Source organism: Protopterus annectens, chromosome 2.part1 (genome assembly GCF_019279795.1).
Source record: "Protopterus annectens isolate FY-2018-M chromosome 2.part1, PAN1.0, whole genome shotgun sequence".
Lineage (NCBI taxonomy): Eukaryota > Metazoa > Chordata > Ceratodontiformes > Protopteridae > Protopterus > Protopterus annectens.
The window spans coordinates 1229503648-1229524591 of record NC_056729.1 but is presented as its reverse complement, the minus strand read 5'-3'; the positions used below and the strand labels follow the sequence as shown (position 1 = coordinate 1229524591).

The 20944-nt window shown below is 35.9% G+C and overlaps 1 protein-coding gene across 1 annotated transcript in view; it reads left to right on the top strand.

Annotated features, from left to right (window-relative positions):
• Positions 1 to 20944, top strand: part of TP53I3 (tumor protein p53 inducible protein 3) — a 196837-nt gene that overhangs the window by 142439 nt on the left and 33454 nt on the right. The window contains exon 4 of the mRNA XM_044062759.1: positions 6114 to 6310. Within this exon, the coding sequence (XP_043918694.1) occupies positions 6114 to 6310 (197 nt within the window). The remainder of the gene's footprint in view (positions 1 to 6113; positions 6311 to 20944) is intronic.

Below are 20944 nucleotides of genomic sequence, written 5' to 3'. Positions count from 1 at the left end.
ATAGCCTAGTAACTTCCTATGGTCCTATGATACCTACTGTCTTTTCAAACTTTCCCGGTTAACAAATGTTAAATAAATAAATAAATAAATAAAAATCCAATATTGCGTCATGTCCTCTACTTATTACTTTTTTCTGGTCTGTCATTTCTGTTCTGGCCTCGAATTATAAAATTTGCTTTTTGAGGTTTAATAAAATGACTGTCCTACCTCTTCATATCATCCTTGAACTCTAATATTAGCAAGTATATTCAGTGTGATCTGAGTTTAATTACTCAGCATTTGTCTAGCTTAATCTCATTTTATTACCTGAACCCCTTTATCGTCTGCTCTTAACATTTCAGTGCTCATTACATTTTCTTATGTGTCTTTCTTATTATCATATACAGTATAACTTATTGGTGGTATTCTATTTTTTTTTAATCTGTAACTTCCTTTGATATAAATATTTGCTTAATATGGTTATGTATATAACACTGTACGTAATGCTGTTTATGTTCTTTTCCTAGATATGCCCATATTTGATCCTGTTGTTACCACGCTGGGCACTATGCCTATTTCATGCTTCCATTTGGGCATATGTTCTGTGTTCTTAATCAAATATACTAAACTAAGTTGTGTAGCCTTATAGTATGCCTCCAGATAGGGAAGTCTCAAACCACCCAATTTCTTTGTCAGCATTAGTTTCTCACATAGCACTTTTTCTCTTCCATTATCCCAAAGAAACTCCTTAATTTCCTTTTTCATATTTTTCCATATGTGATGTCTTGGTTGATACAGTTTATTTATTATTATTTATTTATTTTACATTTGTTAAGCCTGAAATACATTTTAATCACTTGAATCTTATTGTCATTGTCCATAAATAACAATTTCCAATGGTGTTATCTTTCCAGATTTGTATAGTTCTCTGCTCAACATCCCATTTCAACCAAATTCTAAAGTATCTCATCTTGTCATAACTCTACAAAAAGGGAAAGCTGTGTGGCAAGTCATGTGTCAGGGCATAAGTCATTACTACAGCCTATGCTGTTGTTCCATTTACTTTATATCCTGCTTTACTGTTAAAATTTAACAACTATAATTTTAGTTTATTAAATATAATTTTACATCATGTTCCATATTGGTAACATATGTTATGTTGTCCATAAAAAGGGATATTTTCTCATTAGTATTTCTGCATTTTTCTCCTATTGTGATTGATTATCTTACATCCCTCACTAATGGATCAAATATAAAACAAAGTGTAATGATGAAAGTGGACACCCCTATTTAGTTCCTCTTCTAAGTCTAAATGCATTAGACATCTCATCACACACTACACACTAACCTGAGATCCTCTGTAAATGTGGAAACCCAAATTGCTTAAGAAATCTCTTCATAAATTCCCAACTCACACTGTCAAACATTTTTTCAGCATCCAAACCTTTTAACTTGTATATATTATTATTATTATTGTTCATTGCATTCTTTTGAATCATAAAGTTTCTGCTAATATTGCCAAATGGTTTTCTATCTTCTATAAACGCACACTGATCCAGGTCTTAATTCTCAACAATATTCTTGCCATTCTTTTTGCCAAAATTGTCATAAACACTTTTTTTTTATTTATTAATCATTCTTGAGAGACTTTCAAATTTCTGTGGTTCCTGCCTGCATTCATTCTAAGATAACTTTAATGGTACTTGCCTTTTGGTTTGAGTTTCCCTGTGTATTTTGCTCTTTCCTTCTCATACTACCTTTTTTGAATAATTGTTCTCCAATACAACATTTTATAATGAAAACATACATAAGAAAGGCCAATATCAAACCAGAATCCCCTTTTAATCTATTTCAGTTTTTAGTCCAAGGATACATGTCCCAATTGCTATTCTTATTTCCTTCATCTAGTCTCTCTTATTTTCTCTTACAGTATTTATACCTTTTCCAGTCTCTAGGCGAATTTCCCTACTCCTAGTCTCTAATGACCTCCACTCTGTGTGAAATATTTGTCATTTCCATGATTTTTTTTGAAAAGTCTTTAACCACAATGTTTTTCTCCCCCACTTTCATTTGAAACATAGAAAATGGTTTCAATGGGAATAATTTCTCTTCCTTCTCTCTTCCATGTCATTACTGTTCTGCTTATTCCTCTGTTCCTTGTCATCTTCCTGTCTTATTTTTTTCCTTTCTCTTTCTCAGATTTTCTGTTACTGGATCCAGATAAGTTTTAGCGACTGCTGCTGGGTACAGAGGTGTGAATTCAGCTTCATTTCTATGGCTGTTCTGATTGCTGAAATGTATGCATTCTGTTGGGTTCAGGTTGTTAAATGAGAAGTCATTATCAACAAATATACTGGGTGATCCTATTTTTAATGTCATCCCCTTTCACCATAGTCTCAGTAACACTTCTTACTTTTGTGTGTCTAGAACTTCATCACTACGAGCCACAGCCATTGTATCCTTCTTGCTGCAAGGTATGTTCACATTATATGCCAGTTCTAGTTGTATTTCTCCTATGGGAATGTCCGACCATTTACTGTTACATTTCCTTATGAAGCTTAGGTGATCCTTTTCTTCTGTTATTTCTGGTGTCTCTGAAAAGCAAATGTATTCTCTGTGGGCACAGTCTTACAGTTCAACCATTTTAATACGTAGTTCTTCATATTTCACTTCCTGCTGTGTAATGTTTTGTTTTAAAAGTCTTTCTGCTACCTTGAGTAGCCCAGAAGTGTTTTAGTGGATAAAAACAGTTGCCCCTTGTCTTGTAGTTTTTATCATTTACACACATGTACTCTCTTTAGTTTCTACTCAACCTGAATAGTTCCATGTAAATGTTATCCATTTTTTCCTGCATGGTGGTAGTAGTACCTGTTAAGGATCCTTCTTTGGCTATTCCTTCACACCTTTTCCCTGATCCTACTGCTGCAGTTGGCTGCTTTGCTATTGAAACTGATGTTTATGCAGGTTCACCTACGATGCTTTCAGAAATTCTGGACTGCCTCACAGACATAAATTAACACTCCTCTGGATAAGTTCTTTAATTTATTTAACACCAGACTTTTTGTCTTTTTCTTGGTTGAATGGTTTGGAGTTCCAATACACCTCCTACTCACTTTCTGTTCCTGCCATGCCAGACGTCTTCATTATAAACACTTTTTAGTCATGATTCAGAATTGAAATGGGTCTATATGACCATAGATCAAGAGGATATTTCACGGCCCATCCCAACCAGGAAACATATTGTTAAAATCTACTAGCCAGACTTTATCTCATGCTTCTTTTTTTCCCACTTATACTGGAATTCCATCACTTCTGGGGTATCCTGGTTTCTCATAGCTTCTTTAAATTTAGTTTCCTTTGTTTTTATGGTATTATTCCTCTCTCTACTTCTGTCAGCTGAAGGAGTTGTAAATGTCTCAGATATATTACCATTTCCTGTGTGCTGCTCTCAGTCTCAACATCTTGTCTATAAAATGTACTGTAATAAATTACAATTATATTCATGACTTTTATAGGTCCACGTCTTCCCTATTATCCTCATAATTCCTGATTTTAGTTGCCTCAGACATCAAACCAACAATTTGGTTGCTGTATGGTTGTTGTCAAAATATAGTTGTTGTAAAACCATTGCTCTATGTTTATTCATATATTCAAGTACTCTTACAGAGGCATTCCAGCTTCTTTCAACTGCTCTTTAGCCTGTTGTGTTCTACTTATTCTTTTTCTCTTCTGTAAATCTGTTTACTTTTAAAACCATCTAGATATGACTATTAATTCATATCTCATTTGCTTTCATTTTGAGTACATTTCTGGTCTTTAGTTTACAATTATTCCAATTCTTTACAAGCTCTTTATTGCATAGATTAACATTTTAGTTAATGTTTGATCTACTCAATCATTAAATGGCTGCCTTTTCAGTAGAAATGTGCAGAATGACTGTTTTTATCTCAATAGACTTTTACTTGTTTATAAAACTTAATTTGTATAGCTGCATGGTCTAACATTATCACTGGATGTGTTCAGTATGTAACACCTATCTGATCTTGCCCCATATCATATTTTACTAAAAAAATGTATATATTCCACTTGATTCTGTCTTATCTTCATTACATCCATAAGCCGAAATGCATGCATATATTTCTCTAAGTGTCTGTCCTTAACTGGTATTTTGTGGTATCTTAGTCCTCCAGAAACACCTTCTTATTTCATATAGTGTTTCAGTCTCCTCCTACTACCATATATCCTTGATGAAAGGCTATAACTTCTCCCATAATAATCTTTATATTTATTTATTTTTACTTAGTTAACATTTGTTTACTGGGAAAGTCCAGCTGGGACAGATCCCATTTTTAGCAGAGGCCTGCGGAGAAACACTCCAGATATATATCTTTGGAATGTCTTACATCTGGTATCACTGCTTAAAGTAGAATATGTAGTACACCCACCATAGTTCTTATAACCTGCCAACAACCCCTCAAATCATCCCTGCCTGTCCTTCATTTGTTCCCCAGTCTTTATTAGTTCCTGCATCCTTTTTAATTAATATTATGACCCCTTTTGTTTCGCACTCCTTACCACTTTACAAAGCTTTCATGTTTTTTATGACTTGTGTGTTTCTTGTAACATGTTTATCTCTGCGTTTATATTGTAAATATAAGTCAACATGATTTTTCTGGATTTTTTTCCTGTGGGCTAGGACATAGCTTCACTTTTTTTTAGAAAACAATCACCTCCTTAGTAAACTGCTGAAGTATGGAAAAAGAATCTCCCAAAAACTTATATTTTGGAATGAGTTGTAACTTCTGAAGAACTGCCAAGGTTTTAAAATGCCACAGAGAAGAAGTGATTTGTTTTCCTTGATTTGGCAGGAGCAAAATGAAGTATAAAAAAATGTGTGAAAGTGCACCATCTTTCAAGCACCTTAATTAACTATGTTCCTAAAGCAGACTTCATTGTGATATACATAATCTAGAATCTTACAAGTTGTTACAGTTTTTGAGAGCTGTGGCTCACAGTTTTATCATGAAATGTATATGAAGCATATGAGTAGAAAACAATATAGAGAAATTCAGTGACAAATGTGTACTTAATAAATTACTGATGCTGTTGCAAAAATCATATATGCTATTGCAGTTTTCAGTAATCAAGTAGTTCAACTCAGTTTTTTTTGTAAGAAAACTTAATCAACCCTGCCTTACTGTGCATGATAACCATGTTATCACATACATGTTTCAGTACTCTAATGTTCCCTGTCCCCAATACTGTAAGTCTTAATACTTCCAAAATTTAACTGTGGTTCCAGAAAAAAAAACAGCAAGTTCTCCAACTCACCATTTAAAATGAAATCTCCCCACACAGTGAATGGAGGGGGCTGCATTCCCCTATACCCCAGCTACTTTTATACACTTATCCAGGAGTTAATCTTCAGAATATTCGGATACCACAGTCCTTGAATTAATCACAGTTAAATTCTGACTGTTCTGTGGAGATCTATTAGAATCTTTAGACCCCACTGCACTCATGAACATATAAGCATGCATACATGCAGATATATTTACTAAGAGTTAGGTTTACAATTATTTATTAATAAAAATGTGTTGCTGTTGCATGTGTACAATTACATCCTTATGGTTCCATAAGGCCTCGTAGCTGAAAACCTAAATTTCTTTTTCATCAGTGTGTATGAATGACAACAGACTTCTATTATTACAGGCATTAAGCATTTTGTACAATTTAATTACTCAGAATATGCATGCGTGGCACAAGCTGCTTAATGATTGGTTATTTTACTGCATGCCATTTAATTTTGTAACTTTTTACTATGCATGTGGGTGATGCTGAAGAAAGGGCCTCAGGTAAGTCCAACTACCTGTACAACATATATAAGTGATTCTTAAAATTGTGTTTTTAATCAGAATGATTTTTTTATTTAAATCTGACTGACAACAAGAGGCACACAACATGAGAGTTAAATCCTAGGTGTGACTTGATTTGATGAATAAGGAAAATAAGTCAGGTATTCATAAAATGGAAGTTACTAGCATGAAACTGACCTCTTCATATTATTAAATTGACTAGCTTCTGTAACCAGAACTGTATGATCATGTTTTTAACTGAGTACTTGTGTGTTTTAGGTATTGGAGTAGATGTCATACTGGACTGTGTTGGAGGAACCTTTTGGGAGAAGAATGTTTGCTGTCTTGGAATGGATGGCAGATGGATTTTGTATGGAGTTTTAGGTGCTGCTGAAGTACATGGAGATATTCTTGGAAAACTGTTGGCCAAAAGAGGAAACTTGCTTACTAGTTTGTTGCGTTCAAGAACAGTAGAGGTAAGTTAGGAATAATATGGAAAGTGGTGTAAGCTGCAATATTTGCTCAGTACGTTTCATCTTGGAGATATTACCAGATGGTGAGTTAAGTTTTGCAATGTGTGATACCTGTTTGTGGACATATGTTCATGAAGTGAGAATGGTTGTATGACAATGCTCTTCCTTTCCAGAATTATATTTCAGGAGAACGCCTTCAAGTAAATGAGGCGGTTGCCTGCCTCATTTCATTCTTAATGATGATTAAACAGGGTTCTGTTCTCAGACTACTGACATTCTCCTTGTTTGTTAATAAGTTACAAGACAGGTCTGAAGAAGTTGCATTGACCCTGTGTGTGAATATTATACTATACAAAGCTAAACTTAACAGATTTCGATATCAAACTATAGTGTGTTTTAAGATATTCAAGAAGATGTTTTGTGACAGCAGTCTCATTTTAAAACAAATAAAAAAGCAAAATGTTCTCAGCAGCTTAGAAATGAAACATCTGTTTCTTTGATATTAGATTGCTGTACTTTTGAAGGCATAGCAAGGGTTACCTAACATTTGATCACATGTGCAACTTGTTGCATGTTTTTTGTGCTGTCTCAAAAGATTGAATTCACAGCCAACACATTGAAAGATAAATGCACTGTATGTAAAGAGATATGTTTGATTGAGTTATGTCTCTAAGAGTGTTGTATAACAGTTTTCATATGTGTTTTATACATGGTTCCTGTATGTAATGATTTAGCCTTTACAAAAGAGATTTACTAGAGAATGCTTATAATGAGATGTACCTGATTGGTTGTGAAGGGCTCACCTTTGCAGATGATGTTATGCCATAGATCCAAGAACATAAATGTATGCATTTCAATTCTGATATTTAAATTTTGTGTTGACCTTATAAAAGCATGTTTGGTTCACACATCTAAAAGAATATAACAAAAACTAGGCTTACTCTACCAAATTACCTACCTACTTTCAGTTCCAGCTAGGGAAAAAGCTAGTCTAATTATCCTGCCAGAGAACACTGTGACGCATACCTCTCAACTGTACAGATTTTCACAGAATGTCCAAAATTTTGTCTCGTATTTTTGGTCTGCTCCTCATACAATTTTGGTTTCCTGCCAAATCACTAGCAATTTATTGAGGATTTAAGTCAGACGTCACATTCTTCAGAAAATGTATGCTAATGCAAAAATATGTTATTCTATCAAGTTTCTATGTTTGTAAGAGCAACATTTAAAAATTATCCCTAGTTTTGGGTCTTTGTCCCCTCATTATATATGGCTTTGTCCAGATTTTTCAGTCTTAGAGGTTGAGAGGTATGAAGTGACAGCTATACACTGCTGTTACTTAGACTGCCATTCTAACCATAAGTTCAGACAGTTGTCAGTCATCTACTGTGATTTTCTTTACTAAACCACATGACTTGTATTCTCTTTAAAACTCAAAGTATGTTTGTGGAAATGGAGAATACTGCCTTGATTACACAGTTAAATAGCACTGTGGTAGGCACACCCTATTGTTGCTTAGACAACCACATTCTCTCCGAAGGGACAGACAGTTGCTGGTAATCTTCTGTGATTTATTGTTATTAAACAACAGGGCCTTTGTTCGCATACAAATCCAAAATCTAAAATGTTCTTACGCACGTGTGTGTGTGTGTGTGTGTGTGTGTGTGTGTGTGTGTGTGTGTGTGAGAGAGTGTATGTGTGTGTGTGTGTGCGCGCGTTTGTGTGCGTGTGTGCGTGTGTGTGTGCGTGTGTGTGAGAGGGTGTGTGTGTGTGAGAGTGTGTGTGTGTGAGAGTGTGTGTATGTGTATGTATGTATGTGTTGGGGGGAGGCAAGCCTGATTACACTGCTGGAGAACACTATGCCACATCAGACATTTATTTTTGACAGTGGGTATACATAGTGCTTATTAAAGAGAAAGAGGACTACTTCTGCCTAGAAAATGTCCACAAAAAAAGAAAAATAAGTGTTCTAAAGCACCAGATTTGCTTTATTCCCCCATACATATGATAACATTTTGAAACATTGTAGACCAGGTAAAAAACTGGGGGAGGAGCATTTATTTCTCTTGAGAGACAAGCTTAACCCCATAATCAATGCACAAACTAACAGCAGCTCAGAATCAGACCCCAATTGGATCCTTTTAGAATTTCCAACAAGCAACCAAAAACCCCTTGTTATAGCCAGTGCATACCTATCTCCACCAGCCTCACCGCCAATGTTTAATACCTTCATCCAACAAAATTATGCCAAGACTCCCAAAAATAGCAACTTAATCATTCTTGGAGACCTCAACCTTAATTATTTAGGACCGAAAGACATTTATATGTCAGAACTCCTGGCCAACTTAAGTCTTACCCAAATCAAATCTGAAGCCGCTAGGCTAAACCTTCTATCCAGTAGTAACAACTCACTAGATCTTGTAATAACTAAAAATCCTACAGTGATATCTAACCTCACCATACATGCACCCTCCTTCAGTGATCACTGTCCTGTAACTTTCTCAGTACATAATCTAATATTAAAATATAAACTTAAACTTATTGGTAAGATTGTTAGCTGCTTCACTGCGGTCAGACCCAAAACCATTCAGAATATGACTAATCTTAAAAACTGGGTCTATACAACTAGTCGAAGTTATGTAACTTTGAACACCTAATGGTTGAACCATTATGTTCGAAGTTACATAACTTTGACTACCTAAAGAAAAAACACAACGGACAACAAAATAAACTGTTGTAAGCAAGAGGGCAGGCCCACCTGCACCCCCACACACCCCGCTACTTAAATATACCAACTCTGAGATCATACCACATTGAAGTGAATAGAAACCTTCGCCTATGGAGATTTCTATTCACATGCTCAAACTTTTACAAATTCGAACATATGGTCTCGGCCATATGTGGTTCGAACTTGTAAAAGTTCGATGACGTGATAGGAACCCTTAAAAACTACCTTGTCAACCTTGATTGGTCTTGCTTGCTGTAAAAGACCCCAGTGAAGCAGTTAATAATCTTACCAATACCCTACTGCACTTGAAAAACAAATTCCTTCCCTTAGCACAAAGGCTATAATGACCTCATAAACATTACTGAGTATCTAAGAAACTCAAACACCTCCTCAGATTACATGATTACAACTAATGGTTGAACCATGGCACAATTAGAAATGCAACTCCTCCACAGATTCCTGAGCCACACGTACCTCACTATGCCACCTAGCTGAGCAATCCATCTGCGGACACAAAAACAACCACTACCAAAACAAACAACTCTCACTTTTAGCCAAACCTAAAAGATTCTGTAGAGAAATCAATCTGCTGACTGGTCGAAAAATGCAACACAACTGTACTACCCTGAACCCATCTAACAGCACCACGTACAAATTCTCATGCACTGATTACCTCAATGAATTCAGCAACCTGCCACAGATCAATAACACAAACTACCATCCCCACAGTCACCCTCACCCCCCTTTACATTCCACAGTTTCCACTTCAAAATATTTGAATCAAAGAAACTGAAACAGAATTGGACCAAATACAAACAGATACTCTCCCAGGCTCAGATAACCCAGTACCTTGGTTCATTCACCTTTGTAAAGACTTCAACTCTCACCCTCTTTCTCACATATACAACCAGTGCTTAACTAATAAGAATATGCCTCAGATATGGAAAACGGCAATAGTCAGTCACTCCTATTCCAAAACTACCCAAGCCAACTAATGCTTCATAATTTTGTCATATCTCAGTACTTCCCATATTAGGTAAAATATGAGAAAAAAATATCAACAACCACATAGCTGCTTACTTACATCAATACCATCTTCTATCCAGGAAACAACATGGATTATGGTCTGGATACAGCACCATAAAGGCTCTCTACTCCCTCACAGATGATATCCTCTTCAGTACGGACAAAGGCAACCTGAGAAGAGTCATCTTTATTGACCTCATTAAAACCTTTGATCTGACTGACCATAACTTACTGTTTGACAAATTAACTGAAATAAGCATTAGTGAATATGCAAAACCTTGGTTTTAGGCTTCCTCACCTATATATCATTCAAGATGAAAGTAGGCACCACTACCTCTTATGAAAGGAGTTCCCCAGGGATCCACTTTAACCCCTCTGCTCTTTTCCATATTTATCAACAAACTCCCATCTGATCATCTTCTGATACCTCTAATTCTTTATGCAGATGACATGGTCATCTACAGGTCAAACAAATCCCACATTTGTATACAAACTAAGCTCCAAGATGACCTCCAAACCCTCAAAGTGTGGCTAATAGGCCAGAAACATATACACAATCCCTCAAAAACAAAAGCAATGCTATTTGGACCCAACCAAAAAATAGCCAAAGCACCCAGCTTCCTTAATGTTAAAGATGTTAATACCACCATAGAAATTACCACATCCTTCAAATACCTTACAATTTGTCTAGACCAATCTCTTAACATTCAACACATTCAAAACACACATGAAAAGATCAACACACTACTGTTTTGGGTGAACAAGCTATCACCTCTTCTGTCTAAGCCAGGCAAAGCTGCCATAGACAAAAGCATACTCTTATCTCAACTCAAATATGGACTACTCATTATTGCTGTGGCCTTAAAGAAAAAAATGCCACCGCCTTACAAACCATCTTCATTAAAATCTGCTGGTTCATTACTGACTCCCCCAGTAATGAATAGTACTGCCTAAATCTCCCTAAAGCTAAATGGCTCCCAGTACATTTGTTCATTTCGTATGTGACCCTATTCACCCGGGCTGTGCCTGAAAATGATCCATTGAGATCCGTGCACTACCTGGTAAACAAATATAAATAAATAAAATAGATAAAAAAAGCCTTGATGTATAATAAAAAATCAAATGTTGATAACATTTGAGTGTGAACAAAAGGCTAAGCTGTGGTAAAAAAAATATTTTTCCATCTACTAGACATGGCAGTGTTTAACAATTTTCTGATCTATAACAAGTGCTACATAATGGCCACTATCATAGGATCCTAGGAGATTAATAGGCTATCGACCAGGAAATTATTTTAATCCTAGCCATTTCATCCCAATCTAATACCATGGAAATGCTAGTCAATACCCAAGATTGCATTTAGTGTTGACTGCCCATGTCCAGGAGAGTTTTGGGCACTATCCCCAGTAAGAATTTATGGTGCCCCATCCACTTGTCTAGGTTCTTCTTGAATAGTGTCATAGAGGTGCTCTGCTTCACATGAATTGGTAACCTGTTTCAGACATGCAGCAGTCACTGAGCGATACATCTGTCCCTCGAGTATGTCCTATTTAAGTCACAGGCCATATTTAGGTCCCTGGAACACACACACACACACACACACACACACACACACACACACACACACACACACACACAAAATGTGTGTGTGTGTGTGTGTGTGTGTGTGTGTGTGTGTGTGTGTGTTTGCGCGCATGTGTGTAGCTATATCTATCTATATATATATATATAATTATATATATATGTATATATATATATATATATATATATATATATATATATATATATATCTATATATATATGGGTCTACTTCACATAATCTAACATCCAAATGTTCGACTTTCATATGGCTGAGACCATATGATTGAATATTTGAATGTTCAACAATGTGAAAAAAAAAGTGAACAGTGCTGCACCCCCCACACCGCCTGCTATTTAAATATACCAACTCCGAGATCACACTACATTGTGATAAAGGGAAATCTTCCTTTTACATCCTGTATGCCGATCTGCATTCAGACCGTTCAAACTTTTAAAAGTTCAATCATATGGTCTCAGCCATATGAAAGTCGAGCTTTTAAAAGTTCGACCATCTGAAAGGGGACCTATAAATATATATATATATATATATATATATATATATATATATATATATAGGATCTATATTATATGAGCAAAAGTTCATATAAACAAACGCTCTTATAAAAGAAAATGCCAGACATCGAAAGTTATATTGTGGGGGGCTGCACCCCCCATACGCCCCACTAAATATATATTCCAACTCCGAGATCACACTACAGTGAGGAAAGGGCAAATATTCCTATCTTCACTGTACTGTGACCCCAGAAAAAGTGTTACGATGTCCGGCATTTTCGCTTATAAGAGCGTTCGTTCATATGAACTTTCGCTCATATAATATAGACCCCATATAAATATATATATATATATATATATATATATATATATATATATATATATATATATATATATATATATGGAAACCATCCATATAATCAAATGCTCATAATAGTGAAGATTTTGCCAGCAATGAGGAAATTTCCCCTTTCCGCATTGTAGAATAATCTTGGAGTACTTATATATAGGTTCATAGGTTCATAGGCTATCTGCCCTAGGGCATTTATAAGCCTAGCTAGAGTGTGTTTGGCTTTTGCCACCCATTTTAAATGAATTTTGCTATGCCCTTTTTCGAGGTTGGTATACTGTGCCTCTGTCTAACAGTGACACAGAAGTGATACCTGGGGTAAACCTAAGATCTCCCATCCACTCATCAAGATTCCTCTTGAAGAGAGTCAATGAGGGACTCTGCCTAACCTGGACTGGGATTTTATTCCAGAGTGAAGGGAGCCTCTGGGTTATGAATCTGTCTCTCCAGCATGTCCTATTTATTTCAGTGCTGAGGTTCAAGTCTGTCGAGCGCGTAGCTCGATGGGATTTGGATTTTCTGAGGTGCAGCATGTCCATTAATTCCAGGTTGGACATGGCTTTATACGTCAGGCACAGATCGCCTCTGAGCAGGCAGTATGCCACTGAGTAGAGCTGAAGTTTCTTTAACCGGGCAGCATATGGCATCTGTTCGAGCCCTGTGATCCTCTTGGTGAGGTACTTTTGGGGTCTTTCCAGTTGCTGCAGGTGTCTGGTAAGGTACATCCCAAAAGGGGCATTGTACTCAATTATGGGCCTAAGGAGGGATGAATAAAGAGGCACGATGACCTCCCCTGATCTAGATGTGAATCCCTTCATGATTAGGTGAGCTATATAAAATGTTTTTCTAACCACTTTGGCCACGTGGTTTTCAAATGAGAGATTGCTATCAACTTGGGTCCCCAGGTCCCTAATTACTTCTTCTGTACTTAATGGATTACCACCTATGTGGTAATTTGTGGGCACTTTGTTTTTGCCATAGGGGATGACTATACACTTTTTGGCGTTTAGCTTGAGGCCATGGCTCTGGCACCAGTTGTCTGCTTCTATGAGGCCCTTTTGGAGGATGCTTGTGTCGGCTGGAGAGTTGATTATGGTGCCTAGTTTGCAGTCATCTGCGAACTTGGTCAGCCACAGTCCTTCTGTGTTGGCCTGTACCTCCAAGAAATATATACCAAACAAGAGAGGTCCCAGGACTGAGCCTTGTGGGATGCCACTTGTAACTGGTTTGGAGTCTGACATGGCTCCAGCAATTCTAACCATGTGGGTTCTGTCCTTGAGCCAGTTTGCAACCCATCTAGTGACATAGGGGTTTATATTTAAGCTGGTGAGCTTATCTATAATGCCCGAGTGGGGTATTGTATCGAAGGCTTTTGCGAGGTCCAGGTAGGCTGTGTGGACCACCTTCCCCTCGTCAATGGCCTTGGTGACTGTTTCAAAGAAATCGACCAGGTTTAAGAGGCAGGATCTGCCCTTAACAAAGCCGAACTGGGTAGGATCCAGTGTCTGTAGGTCCCCAATATCTTTATTTATGAGGTCCATGATGATCCTTTCCATAACTTTGCAGACCAAGCTAGTCAGGCTTATGGGGCGATAGTTTCCAGGATCCGTTGAGGCACCACCTTTGTGGAGAGGGACCACTGTTGCTGTATGCCACTCTTTGGGTACATATCCTGTAGTAAGGCTGAGATTGAACAGTAGTTTTATGTTTGGGTTTAGCTCTTCTTGGAGTTCATGTAGGACGCAGCCCGGGACACCGTCTGGTCCCATTGATGCTGTATATTTAACAAGCAGGTGTGGGTGGCACAGTCCCACACACAGGAGGTGTGTGTGGGGGGGCTTGCCCCTGCAAAAAATTACCTCTGTGGGTTTCTTTTCATTGTTTTATGTTTCGATCATTTTGGATTGTTTTTTCTTTAGATGCATTTGTACTTTTATATATCAAAGCACTAATTGTCCTGCCCAACACAGAGCCAATGGTAAGGCTGTCTTCCCAGATTAAAGTCAGGAGTTTTGCTGTTTTACTGATACATCATTGTCAAAATGTCATATACTGTGGAAGGCAGTGTACTGCAATATAACTGAGATTTGAGTTGTATTGAAATTTCTAAGGGTAGAATAGCTGTTAATGGGTACATAGCATACCTTAGTTTCCAGGAATAATTCTGTGAAACGTTTATTAAATACTCTCAAAATGGTTTGGTGCATTATACAAGATATATTTTGGGAGTATGCAACTTCTGCTTAGATTGAAATATGCAGTACTTGTCTAGAATATATCATAAATAGTTACAGTGTGGGTGTATAGCAACACTTTAATCCAGATATGGGCTGTCCAGAAGCATGTGTTCTACTTCCTTCATTCTATTGTCTGCCTACTAAATTATCTACCATACTTTTTAAACCATAATAGAGAAATCCTTGATTCTAAGTTAGGAGGAATCCTGTTTTGTTAGAACGTTTACCTGAAGGAAGTTATGTTTTATGTTCTGGAGACTATCAGTGAGTAGTAAATCTTTAGGTCTGGCAGTATAATATGATTAGTTATGTTTATGGCTAAATTTTACTCAGAAAACATCACTCTGAATATGTAAATCAAGTCACCCTTTAAAAGTGTATAATAAGCAAAAAAAGTTTAGTTTTGATATAAATGTTCAGCATATATGATGAAATCTCTGGATATGTTTTGCATACCCTTCTTTAACTTATGTTAGAAATCTCAGAAACAATACCCAGAACTGCACAGAGTTAATAGTAAAGTTTATCCCATACTTGGACCTAGAAGATATAGCCAATATACTAGCAAGCACATTTAATCCAAACTTTCCCCTTTCCCCCTTCCCCTCCTATATTCCCAGAACACATACCTGCATCTACACCTCCTCAAATGTTTCAAGAACAAGTCCTCAAGATCTGAAGGTGGTAGATGCCCTGTGAGCACTGTTTCCCTGCAGCTCTCATTACTAGAAAACATAATCGCTAAACAGCCATCAAAATAACAAGCAGAAACTCTTCAGAAGAAGTGCCAAACATCATCTGATGCAGATGAACTAAAAACTGGGAAAATTAACAACCTCCAAGCTAAAAATACCTTAAAAATGTAACTTAGAAAACTGAATATTTGGATCATATGTGCTGAGGCCTGCAGCCCTTACAGGAAAAAAGAAAAGAATCTGCAAGACTTACCAAAATGTCTCAAACAACTGAGCAAATGGATTTACAAACTACAAAAACCAAGCTGTCACAAATTAACTCACCAGACAAAGAAACAGTTAATAAAAGGCAAAGAGCAACTAAAATATAAGAAGCTTCAAAACTGAATACTAAACAAAAATCAGAAGCATCCTAGAACATAGATGAACTGAAATCTACACTCCTACCAATACAAACAGCTATACAGGGTTTTTCAGAACAGCTAACTGGATTTGGAAATAACCTAGAACAAATAGCCAAATGTCTTGACATAACAGAAGCCAAAGCTATTAAAAATTAAATGAAAATAGAAGAACTTCAGAATAAAGTAAAATCTAAAGAAGCATCAATAAAGGAAATCCAAGAAAAACTAGCAGATCTTGAGGCAAGAAGCTGCAGAAATAATCTATTAATAAGAGGCATACCTGAAAAATATGAACACCACCAACTACAAGAAACTGTTATACAGATTATAAGTTTTTTCATAGAAGACGAAGAATTTGCAAAAAAAGCGGACATTGAGAGAGAGAATACATAGAGCTCTCCGCAAATCTCAGGATATAACCAAGCCGAGGCAAGTGTATGCCAAATATCTTAACTTTCAACATGTACAGAAAATACTAAATACAGCTAAAACTAAAAGTTGATAACCTGGAACGGACATAAAATTAACTTTGCCCAGGATCTGCCAATGCAAATAAAACAGCAAAGAAAAATACTTTCTCCCTTCTGTGCATTCCTAATAAGCAAGAAAATCAAGTTTTATATGAAATACCCCAGCTTCCTTTCCTTTCACGATAAAGATCGAAGATTCATTGTTAACTCACCAAAAGAAGCAAAAACAGCATTTCTATAGGCTTTTAATGCACTTCCCGACTTGTGAAATCTCTGAGCATCAAATGGCAGTGAATCCATAACTTAAAACATCAAATGTAGCAAGTATATTCAAGGAAAAAAACAAAAACCGAAAATAAAAGAAGAAATCCCATTTTTTTTTTCGGTTTTTAGTGTTTCAACATTCCATCTGACACAGGAAGTTCCCATATTAACAGGAAGTAGACAGTATGCATGGAGAAGAAAGTTTCAAGCTTCAGTTTCACGCCAGGACCCATTTCAAGGTGGCACACCTTCTATTTCCTCTGTCCAGACAATACACAGAGCCTGGGACAACAATCAGGGAACAAAATGAAAGAAACCACTCCACTACATTGGAAAACAATGAAAACCAAGTAGAAATAGATTGTAAACCTCCTACGCTACCTAGAAATAATGGGAAGCTCACTACAAATCCCAAGACAGAATGCTTTTACTAATGCAAGGTTTTGAGGCACTGTGTACTGCTACTATTTATTTTCAACAGGGTTATAACTAATTAAAAACATTTCCTTGGAAAAGGATAAGAATAGATATAAAATAGAATTAAGGACATTAAACTGAAACCTGTGACTCTGATATCTGTACGTATATTATGTATATAATATGTATACATGTGTTTTTTTCTCTCTCATTACTGCATATATAGTGGAATGTTGCTGGCAAGCAAACATAGGACATATGGGTTGATTATCTTCTAAAATTGCAGAATATAACAGTATTAGAGTGAGCAATCTCAGAATTATATGTAAACACTAACAGGTATGTAAACCAATCTCTGTAATATATATAGGGCCATCTCTCTGATTTGTTATTTAAATGTTTAGCATGGTTCTTACTCACAATCTAAAAGGCACTATTGAGAAACTGAGAGCAGGGATTTAGGATACTGTGTTGTGCAGGAATATCCAGCTCTTGAGTGCATTAAAATTTGTATTATAGAGTTGGCTTTTAACTTATATCATCTATTATGTAAAAGTGTTATAGCGTTACCTTATGCATGATACACTAATTGAAATGTTTTTGAAAGTTACATTTTTTGATTCTTTTCCAGATGGGGTAGATAAGTGGTTAGGCATTAGGGTTTTTCTGGAGGGAACAGGTGTTGCAGTAGCTATACTTAGACTAATGGAAACAGTTTTTAAAACAATTCAACAAAGTATAAGGGAAATCGCTAAAGTTATTTTAACTATAAGCTACAATGTAGAGAAAGAATGTGGATAATCGATTCATGGAACGTAAATGGACTTCAAGATAAAAAGAAAAGAAAGCTACTTTTTGCACCTACTTTTCCAATCTAAGGCAAACATAATCTTTTTACAAGAGACCCATATGCTTGCTGAAGATTGGGAAAAAGACAGAGAAAAAAAATGGCTATTTAAAATAATAGCATCTGGCAATATTACAAACTCTAAGGGTGTTGCAATTCTTATTAAAAAATCTTTCAGTTGGAAAATAACAGAATGCGTGGCAGACCAGAATGGCAGATGGTGTTATTTTGTTTGCACTAATACCCACTGTCAAACCTGTTCTGTTCTTAAATTTATATAGCCCATGTGTAAAACAGCAAGATTTTATTATTGAAGTATATAATATCTTAATGAAATTCCCAAGCTGCTATTACATATTAGGAGGCGACTGGAACATGGTTCTTAACCCAGAAACAGACAGATCTACTAAAACAAAATATACAACTCCCAAATTTTATTAGCTTTAAAGGACCTAATAATAGACTACAAACTAGCTGACCCATACAGTTTTAGTGACAGCAAATCCTCAGTTAACAAATATATGTATTACTCTCCATGTTATAAATCATGGTCTAGAATAGATTTCTTTCTGGTCTCTTAGATACTTCTTGAAACAAAAGCAAACTACAAGATAGTACTGATCCCACCTAGCGACCAAAACAATAAACCCAAATGCCCATCATGGTCCTTAAATCCAAACCTCTTGCAAAAGAAGGATGTAATCCAAAAAATAAATAATACACTACTGGAAATAGACAATAATTCTTTAGATAAGAACATATCATATGATGTACAGTGGGCAGCTTGCAAAGCAAGAATGAGAGTAATATTAATTCGGAAAGCATCCCATTACAAAAAAATATACAGAGAAGAAGAATATAAACTACAAACCAAATTCAAATTAACTACAGCTCAAAGCTAGAAACACAGATGATAAACTTGCAAAAAGAATTATACCTCTTACATTCAAAACAATGCTCTTTTGTTGAGATGAAGATGCTAACTAGATATACTGACAGTGCTCAAACCCCTTTCAAATTACTAGCACGAATAATCACAGCCAAACAAGCAATACCAAATATAACAGAATTAGACTAGGAAGGAGGAAAATGAGTACAAATCAAGACATTGCAAAGAGTTTTGAAGACATATACAGGAACCTGTATGGCCCACAAAAGCAAACTAAATCAGAAGATCATACAAATTTCCTAAGAAATGTAACCTTCCCAAAAATAAATGAACAACAAAATGAAATGTTAAGAGCACCATTCACAAAAGAAGAAATCCTAGCTGAAATAACTAAATTAAAATCAAGTAATGCACCAGGACCAGACGGTTTCACGAATTAATTTTACAAAACCTTTGCCCAAAACTTACCAATTTACTAAAACTATACAACCACATCAGGGAGTTTGGCATTATAGATCCATACTTAAATGTCTCCCGAACTATTTTTATTCATAAGCCTAACTCAGAAAAATCAAATCCACTAAACTACAGACCAATCTCACTAATAAATATTGACATCAAAAACCTAGCTGCTATCCTAGCAAACAGACTTCGAGTATTGTCAGTAATCATCTCTCCAGAACAAGCTGGGTTTATCCGCTCTAGGGAAACCTGGGATAACACACTTACCCTAGATGCAATAATGAAACTATGTGAAAAAGAAACAACTCAAGGTATGCCCTGGTGTTAGACGCTAGCAAAGCCTTTGATAAAGTTAATCAAGAATTTCTGTTTGAAACACTGTCATTCTATAATATTCCAAAATAATTCACTGACATAATAAGAAAGATATACAAAAGCTCATACACATCAGTTAAAATAAATAAAATAGAATACAAACCAATAAAAATTGTAAATGGCACAAGACAGGGTTGCCCCCTCTCTCCATACCTCTTCAGTTTGTATATTGAACCCTTATTCCTGTCATATTCCAGCGCACATGTCATCACATACCAAAGCTTCTAAATAATAAAATTGTCCTAACAGCTTTCACAGATGATCTCAATACGTATTTTGAAACCCCTAATACAGACCTTAGTAAAATTATGAAATCTATTAAAAATTTCTCAGAAGTATCAAACTATGAAATCAATACATCCAAATCTAAAATCTTTCCAATTAATCTGCTAGGCCATAAAGAATACTATTCCCCGGACACGCCAATTCAAATTGATTACTCCCTCAAATATTTAGGAATACTTTTCGATCATAACTAGAAGTCAATAATCCCAAACAACTTAGGGAAGCTATCGACAAACGTAAACCAAGACTTCTACAGATGGAAAAATATGAAGGTATCAACCTTAGCTAAGGTTGCAGTCATTAAAATGAATGTTCCCCCAAAAGTGATTTATCAATTAAATGCAACAAACACTAGCATCCCCAAAAACTTCTTTCACAAAATCTGCACAGAAATAGCTAAGTTCATCTGGTACCCAAAATCAACAAGGATCAAATACTCTAAATTAATCCTGCCAAAAGAAAGAGGGGGACTGGGTCTACCAGATTTCAAGCTATATTATAATATAATTTACTCTAACAGAATAATACAGATATCAGAACACTCTCCTATGGCTAAAGAATGGTCACCAACATGGGTTTAACTATGGTTTGAACATATTAAATCCATTAAATATTAATCCCAAAGTCCTACCCTTTATCCAGAAAGAACAAATCAAGAATACTGGATTACACAAATCATTAATAACTAATATCATAATATTCCGGAAGCTACTTGAATCTGTAAAAACCTAGTGCATACTTAGACTCTTCTGCAACCTATACATTTAAATCCTAATCTCACATTAAATAATATGATAAATCTCAGTCAATATCCACAAATTAAGAACTATCTCATATGGGAAATTCTCAAAATGAAAGATCATACTGTAGAAGAGACCAGAGAAAATTTGAAGCTTACCAAAAAACATATAATAATTCTAAGACAACTTAAATATCTGGCTGCCACATTGGGTAACTTTAACAATTCAGTAAAGCAGACAGATATTACAACAACACTGCTTCAATGCCTTTCTTATAAAAAGAAAATGCTTTCTAACACATACAAGTTAATTACATCCATCAAATATCAGTCATCTTTACTGTTCTCTGCCCATA